Source organism: Malus sylvestris, chromosome 14 (genome assembly GCF_916048215.2).
Source record: "Malus sylvestris chromosome 14, drMalSylv7.2, whole genome shotgun sequence".
Classification (NCBI taxonomy): Eukaryota; Viridiplantae; Streptophyta; class Magnoliopsida; order Rosales; family Rosaceae; genus Malus; species Malus sylvestris.
In genome coordinates this window covers 22,794,042-22,802,914 of record NC_062273.1, presented here as the reverse complement: position 1 = coordinate 22,802,914, position 8,873 = coordinate 22,794,042, and the positions used below count along the sequence as shown (strand labels likewise).

General features: G+C 38.2%; 1 protein-coding gene across 1 annotated transcript; it reads left to right on the top strand.

Annotated features, from left to right (window-relative positions):
* The first annotated feature begins 1,005 nt into the window (after nt 1–1,005).
* LOC126599952 (heavy metal-associated isoprenylated plant protein 7-like) lies at nt 1,006–3,213 on the top strand. The gene is made up of 5 exons (XM_050266431.1): nt 1,006–1,192; nt 1,323–1,587; nt 1,665–1,852; nt 1,968–2,055; nt 2,543–3,213. The coding sequence occupies exons 1-5, from the start codon at nt 1,184–1,186 to the stop codon at nt 3,049–3,051; spliced, it is 1,059 nt and encodes a 352-aa protein (XP_050122388.1). The 5' UTR covers nt 1,006–1,183; the 3' UTR covers nt 3,052–3,213.
* The last annotated feature ends 5,660 nt before the right edge of the window (nt 3,214–8,873 follow it).

Below are 8,873 nucleotides of genomic sequence, written 5' to 3'. Positions count from 1 at the left end.
TGGTGTAGATAGATTTGATTGCGGAGCAAAACCTTATCAGGGACTCAAGAATGGTTGATTTCCACATCCTCGCTATCTCATCCACTTGGTCTGCAGATGCTCCATATGTAAGCATCTGCAAAGCAGTAGTAATTTTTTGCTTAAGAATGAGACCCATGACACCAAAAACATCATTCTTTTGCACAAAGTAAGAATCATGGTTGCAAACAACAATCATGAGTTTATCGAACAAATGTCGTTGCATTCTAAAACAACTTCTAAAGCACATATTAGGGAATGCACTGTTACAGACAAAATAATCGTCCAAGAGATCCTTACGTCGTCGTTGCCTGCTTCCATCGATGTTTGCGGAATGGCTAGGCCTGAAGATCTCAGCCACAACTTGGATGACTCGACAGGAATATAAGGCTCTTTGACTACTTACTTCGTCATCTCTCCTTTTACGCTCCTCATCATCTTCCTCTTCCATCTCATTTTCGCCCTCCTGGAGATTGAACATTTCTTCCCCTTGCTTAAATAATATTTAATTGCCTATTGCCATGACTATTCAGTTTAAAGATGAAGATGTAAAAGACAATTACTGTTCATTAAAAACGATTATTATTCAATAGAGGAGATTTAATTGTCAATTATCCTGGGGTCCTTCCTATAGTAGAAGTGCCCTAATAACTCGAAGTCCACACATGAAGAGCTGCCAAAATGACAAAGCAAGCATCCAAGTACAGTCCATTGAAAGGATCAAGAGCAAAAGAAAAACAGCAGAAACAAGTGGTAGAATATTCCAGAAATGCCCCAAAAAAACAAAAAACAAAACAATTTAATCACAGAGTGCAGTAAATATTAATTTCTGCGCACACATGGGCACTCAACAATGCCACGTCATGGGTTTAGAAAATTGCAGAAGTTGGATGATGATGAGAGAGATAGAACCGAGTGGCTTTTGGCTACAGATCTGAGGGACCCAAATATGTAACTCAAAGTTTAATACAAAGCACAAAGAGAGTTTTAACCAAAAAAAACAAACACAAAAGAGAGAGTGCCCATTTCTCGCAAATATAGAGAAAGCTGAGCTCCCATGCCACTCGAGAGATCGAGAGAGAGAGAGAGAGAGAGAGAGAGAGAGAGAGAGAGAGAGAGGAGAGAGATTAAAAACAGAGTAAAACTTAACAATTGAACTACACCAATGGGGGAGGTCCTACAACTTTAATAATCAATTTTTGATTTGATATTTTTCTTTTTTTTTTAATATGATTTGTTTCTCTCGAAGTTTGTATCTTTTGTTTATTGGGTTTGTTTTTGTATTTGGGTTTGTGTTGGTTTAGGAGGAGAAGAAACCAGAGGAGAAGAAAATGGAGGAGAAGAAGCCAGAGGCGGAGGAGAAGAAGGCGGGAGAGAAAAAGCCTGAGGCTGCCGAGCAAAAGAAGGAGAAAGCCGAGGAGGGAAAAGATGGGAAAGCAGAGGCCAAGGAGGGTGATGCCGCCACCGCTCCTCCGCCTCCGCCGCCACCCCAAGAAATTGTGCTCAAAGTTTATATGCATTGTGAGGGATGTGCTCGCAAGGTCAAGCGGTGCCTCAAAGGATTTCAAGGTTTGTTTTTGTGTTTCATTATTGGAATATTGGGTTGGGGGATTAATTTGTGTTTGATTTAATTTTTTAATTTTCAGGGGTGGAAGATGTGAGCACAGATTGCAAGACTCACAAGGTGGTGGTGAAGGGAGAGAAGGCTGAACCAATTAAGGTTCTTGAAAGAGTTCAGAGGAAGAGCCACCGGCAGGTGGAGCTTCTCTCTCCAATCCCAAAACCGCCGGCGGAGGAGAAAGAGAAGCCCAAACCAGAGGAAAAGAAAGAAGAGGTTTTCAGTCCACTCAAATATTTTAATCATTTTGCAGAATTTTTTCCATTGCCATTTTAATTGATTTTTTTTTCTTTCAATTTGATGGGTTTAATTATTTTTTGTTTTGTTGCAGCCCCAGGTAATCACAGTGGTGCTGAAAGTTCACATGCATTGCGACGCCTGTGCCCAAGAAATCAAGAAACGCATTCTCAGAATAAAAGGTGTACTCAAATTTTTATTTTGGTTTTCTTTTCTCAGAGAGATAAGAACAAAACCCAAAAAATAAAAAGAAAAAAAGGATTATTTCTTTGATCCTTTTTCAGATTTTGGTTCAAGCATTTTCTAACTTTCCACAAATTAAAAAATGGAAAATTTGGAGTAGGGATGCGTTGGCAATTAACGGTCCTGAACTTTTATTAATTTTCTTTTTTGTGAATCTCTTTAAAAAAGAGTTTATTATTCTATCAATAATGACCAATCTTTCAATGTCAATTCATTCTTCATCTTCAATAATATAATTCATTAATTTCTAGAGTTCACAAAAATCAAGTCCAATTAAAGTCAATTTAATTCTCTTCCAAGACCAAATCCCACCAATCCCAACTTTAAATTATTTCCAAAAGTTTCTGTTTTTAAAATAATTATTTTATTCGAGCGATTTTCCAATTAATCTTGTTTGTGTGCTTTTCTTTTGTATTACTTTTTTAGGAGTGGAATCTGCTGAGGCGGATCTTAAGAGCTCAGAGGTGACAGTGAAGGGTGTGTTTGATCCGCCTAAGCTAGTTGATTATGTGCACAAAAGAACCGGGAAGCACGCGGCGATCGTGAAGCAAGAACCGGAGAAGAAAGAGAAAGAAAAAGCCAAAGATGAGAAGAAAGGTGGTGAAGTAGGTGACAAAGATAAGAAGGGCAAAGATGGTGGTGGCGATGAAGCGAAAGCAGAAGAGAACAAGGAAAATAAAGGTGACAACAATGAAGCTGCCGCCGCGGCCGCTGGTGGTGCACCGGAAGGAGCTGCCGCAGAAGAGACCAAGGTGGTGGAGCTGATGAAGAAGAATGAAAACTATTCTTACCCACCAAGGTATGCCATGGAACACTATGCCTACCCACCTCAGATCATGGAACAGTATGCAAACCCACCTCAGATCATGGAACAGTATGCCTACCCACCTCAGATCTTCAGTGATGAGAACCCTAATGCCTGCTCTATCATGTAAAAAGTGAGCAATGTCAAGGGTAGAATGGGAATATGGGAAAAAATGTTCAAGTACCAATTACCATGTTCTGTTCATGTGTTACTGTGTAGTATCTTTCTTGCACTGAAGTGAACTATAACATCTAGAGTAAATTATAGCAATAGTTCCTCAATTTTAATCAAATTAGAGCAATGATCCCTCAACTAAAAATTCATTACCATTGATCCTTCAACTCATCAAAATGTGTAGTTATGGTCATTTTCATTAACTTAATCAAAATTTTGTCAAAATGAGTTATGTTGGAAGGACCGTTGCTACAATTGAGGTTCTTTAACTCATCAAAACGTGTAGCTATGATAATTTTCATTAATTTCGTTAGAATTTTGTCAAAACAAATTATGTTGGAAGGATTATTGCTACAATTGGGTTAAAGTTGAGGGATCATTGCTCGAATTAAGTTAAAGTTAAGGGATCATTTCTCCAGTTCGATTAAAGTTGAGAGACAAATGGAAATGAATTTTTAGTTGAGAGACTATAGCTGCACGATTTGATGAATTGAGGAACCAGTTCGATTAAAGTTGAGAGACAAATGGAAATGAATTTTTAGTTGATGGACTATAGCTGCACGTTTTGATGAGTTGAGGAACCAATGGTAATGAATTTTTAGTTGAGGAACCATAGTTCCAATTGAGTTAAAATTAAAGAACCATTGTTACAATTTACGCTAACATCTATCTACAGAGATAAGCTGTGGAATTTTGTTAGGCTGGTGCTTTTTATTTTCCTTTTTAGTTGGTAACTTGTAACATATATAAATATGAAAAAGATTAATAAATATTAATAATTATCATAGATAATGACGTGTATATCTTTGTGTTTTATATATCGATCCTTTGTACAGGATCGATTCCTGAATTCACTAGCGTTCTTTTGGATAATTCGATAGAGCTTTCATCTCTTACTTGCCTCTCAAAATTTTTTATTTTGTAATGAAGTTCCAACAGTGGCACCCAAATAACCATGATCTCAAAAATTTTGTGAGCTTCGATTTTCGTACTTACAGTTATTTTTTTGGGTAATTGTAGATGGATTAAATTTGTAAATAAATATATGAAAGTTAATGATTGAATTATTACTTAAGTTTTGATAAAAATATTTATTCATATTGATGACACATAATTTAGTTATATATTTAGTCTATATATTTAGTCTTCTAACATGTTCTCTTTTTTGTTTTTTTTATTAGTTTTTAAATTGAAAAAATAAAGCAAAATTATGATATAGAAATAGGCAGGGTAGTGAACAAAGAGAAACAATAGTGTGATAATAATGTATTACTTAGGAATTTATTGGGGTAAAAGTCTTCTCACTCTTTGACAAAAAAAAAGAAAAAGAAGTCTTCTCACTCACTATGTAAACAAGTGGATTTGGGTGGTGGTTGTAGGAGGGATGGAAAGTGATTGAAATGAATGAAACAAAGACCGTTGGGTTTCTATTTTAGCACTTACAGTGGTTGTGAAATGTGCGATTTTGCTTTGACCCAGATTAACAAATAGAAATGAAAAAAAAAAAAAATTAAGGGGTCCATGTTACTTGAGACAAATAGTCTTTATTGGTGGAGAATTTTCATTGTGTTGGGAATGCAGTTCGTTACACTAAATATAGTAATATAATTAGTTGAAAACATAAAAAAAATAAAAAAATTCCAATCAATTGTATTATGACACTTAGTGTACCGCATCTTGTTCCCGGCATACTGAAAAAATTTCTTTGTTATTTGACACTGGCAATAGCAATATTTATTTTTTAATGCATAGTTTGATGTTTAAGGACATGGCTAGGGTTTGTAATGATGTGGTGGTCCAAATTTGAAGTGAATCCAATGATTTTCTGTAGCTCTCTAACAATGCTAGATTTTGCATTAGCATATAAACTTCCATCCAAAATGACAAAAAGGACTAAATATAAGCCAAATCTTATATAAATTCCATTTGCTAATCACGTGTTTTTCTGCGCCTTATTTGTTATGGCAATTTTCTGCGACAACGAAGCCGTACGTGGTTTTTGGTTTTACTCATGACCTCCTCCGTTTTCAGAGAAAATTTTGCGTGGGGCTTGATTTGTTACTGGACTTCGTTGATTGACATTACAACCTACTCAAAACTTGCCACGTGGTAAGTCTTAAATATAATTTTTATCATTTTTTTTATATTTAAAATTTTCATAATTATTGTTGGATCCCACATCGCTCAAGGGAGTGGATCCTCTATGTCTTATATGTATATTCTCATATCTTCCTAGTACGAGGCATTTTGGGAGCTCATTGGCTTCGGGTTTCGTAGGAACTCCAAAGTTAAGTGAGAAAGAGGCTAGAGCATTCCTCGGATGACTGACCCATTGAGAATTTCTACTTGCGTGAGTTCCCAGAAACAAAACCGTGAGGGCGTGGTCGGGGCCCAAAGAGGACAATATTGTGCTAAGGTGGAGTCGAGCCTGGGATGCGGCGGATGTGGGGCCAGGCTGTGACAATTTGGTATCAGAGCTAATTCCTGGCCGGAAATGTGCCGACGAGGACATCAGGCCCCTAAAGGGGTGGATTGTTAGATCCCACATCGCACAGGGAAGTGGATCCTCTATGCCTTATATGTATATTCTCATCTCTTCTTAGCACGAGGCCTTTTGGGATCTCACTGGCTTTGGGTTCTGTAGGAATTCCGAAGTTAAGTGAGAAAAGAGGCTAGAGCATTCCCAGGATAGGTGACCCACTTGGAAGTTCTGCTTACGTGAGTTCCCAGAAACAAAACTGTGAGGGCGTGGTCGGGGCCCAAAGCGGATAATATCATGCTACGGCAGAGTCGAGCTCGAGTCGGGATGTGACAATTGTTAGATCCCACATCACCCAGGGAAATGGATCATCTATGCCTTATATGTATATTCTCATCTCTTCCTAGCACGAGGCCTTTTGGGAGTTCACTGGCTTTAGGTTCCGTAGGAACTCCGAAGTTAAGCAAGAAAGGGGTTAGAGCATTCCCAGGATGGGTTACCCACTGTGAAGTTTTGCTTGCGTGAGTTCCTAGAAACAAAACCGTGAGGGCGTGGTTGGGGTCCAAAGTGGACAATACTGTTCTATGGCGAAGTCAAGCCTGGGATGTGGTGGAGCCTGGGTCAGATGTGACAATTGTTAGATCCCACATCGCTCAGGGAAGTGAATCCTCTATGCCTTATATGTATATTCTCATCTCTTCCTAGCACGAGGCATTTTGGGAGCTCATTGGCTTCGGGTTCCGTAGGAACTCCGAAGTTAAGCGAGAAATGGGCCAGAGCATTCCCAGGATGGGTGACCCATTGAGAAGTTTTGCTTGCGTGAGTTCCCAGAAACAAAACCGTTAGGGTGTGGTCGGGGCTTAAAGCGGACAATATTGTGCTACGACGGAGGCGGGGCTAGGCTGTGACAATTTGGTACGAGAGCCAATTCCTAGCCGGAAGTGTCTACTGGGAAGTTCTGATAGCGTGAGTTCCCAGAAACAAAACCGTTAGGGCATGGTCGAGGCTTGATAGGAGCATATTTATGCGTCTGAGTTAGCTTGTTCTCATGCATTATGTTGTTATTTCTTAGTTAATTATGTATTTTAAGCTATTTTTCATGTGCTTGTAGGTCTATAGGCCTTATAAAGCAATAAGATGCATTTTGGTGCAGTTTTGGGCTTGGAATGAATAGCACATGCATGGAGCAAGGTGGATGGACGAAATTGAAGACTAAAGAGGCTAGGAATGTGTTAAAGAGAAAGAAGAATTAATGTAAAAAGGACAGAGAGCTCAGCCACAAAAGGGTGTCACTCCACAATTCACCTTTCCATCATTGTTGTGCACCACCATTGCATTCCCTTTGGATTCCTATGTCGTGCATCATCATCCATGTTCCCTCCATTGACTCATTTGTTGTATCATTCCACTTCCTTTCCTTTGTCTACCATGTGTACAATATCCTTTCACCTCATTGCACTCATTGATTCACCACTTACTCACCTTTCCACCCATGCCATGCATAATCATTCTTGTCCCCTCCATCATTTCAGATTCATGCATCATTACATTGAATCATTGCACTTAATTGCTACACCATTCCTTGTTCCCTCCATCATTTCAGATTCATGCATCATTACATTGAATCATTGCACTCAATTGCTACACCATTCCTTGTTCCCTCCATCATTTCAGATTTCATGCATCATTACATTAAATCATTGCACTCAATTCCTTGTTCCCTCTATCATTTCAGATTTCATGCATCATTACATTGCATCATTGCACTCAATTGCTACACCACTCCATGTTCCCCTCCATTGCCATGCACTTCCTCTATAAAAGGAAGTGTGTGTAACATAAATTTAGTTCATACTTGGTTAGATCATTCACTCCCATTTCAACACAACGTTCATCCAAACACATCCATTCATCTTCACATCCATTCCTCCATACAAACAAACCTTCAAACACTCACCAACACCTTGTGCCGTAGCAAAGGAAGGGAAGGAAAGTGCTTGGACGTGCTTGCTGTCCAACTTGGATCGTTGAAGCGTTTAGGTGTTTTCTTTCTTTTGTTTCTAATGTTTAAATTCATTTCCTTTCGTTTTGTTGTAAATATGAGTGGCTAAACCCCTCTTGGCTAGGGGTGATTTCAAAGCCATGATTATGTGTGCAATATAATTTGATAAATTCCAGTTATGAACTCTTGAATTGTGAATGCAATTGGCTTAACTATTTGATTGATAACTTATTTGTATTTGTTAATTAAGGGTCGACACTTAATTGGCATGCATAAATTCGTTTCTAGAATATAAGGAAGTTTCACATAATCGTTACAAAGTTATATTCACATGTAGTGAAGGTCGCTTATAAACTATCGTGTTAAGTTCAATTCCTAGCATGAGTGACATGATGTCATAGTTGCAAGTACTTTGTCAATGCTTATGATTTTCATTAAACGTAATGATCTTTGATTGTATCTCTATTATGATGTCATGTAGGGAACTTTAGAAGAATGTTTTGGGTTGTCGAATGATGTCATCCAATCCAATAAAACAAGGAAAATCTGAGAGTTAACTAGTGGTGTCACGGTTAATTTGGAGCATTGTCGTTCGTAATTCAATGAAGTAGTAACTAGAAATCGAGTTGTTTGCATACATATCATGTGTGGAGAAAAAGCCTCTAGCTATCCCATCCATCATCTTATTTCTCAAATTTGTTTTACAATCTGTCTAGTTTTTCATACTTGTTTGTTTGTTTCAACTTCGTCCAAAACTCACTCCCCCTTTACTTTAGTATGTCTAATTAGTTAGAATCTGTTTTAATTTGTGTTTTTAAATGTTTTGATTCAAGTAAAAGTCAATTTTCGTCCAAAGTCATTCCTAGTGTCTAGTTTAAGTTTATTTGGTTGTTTTAAGCTGTTTTGAGTATTTTAAGTTGCTTTGAGTCTTGTGAGTCTTGTTAAGTGTTTTTAAATTTAGTTTTATGTTTTTGAGTCAGTTTAGAGGTTATTAGCAAGCCCTCCTAATCCCCGGTCCAGAACGATCTCTACTTATACTTATACTACAATTGTCAAAAGAGGGTTAAATTTGTGTGTTAAGTTAATTTTCGCATCAGGGCTCAAAGTGGACAATATCGTGCTACGGTCGAGCCCAGGATACAGTGGAGTTGGGGCCAAGCTGTGACAATTTGGTGGGCCAATTCATGGCCGGAAGTGTGCCGACGAGGATGTCAGGCCCCTAACGGGGGTAGATTGTTAGATCTCACATCGCCCAGGGCAGTGGATCCTCTATGCCTTATATGTATATTCTCATCTC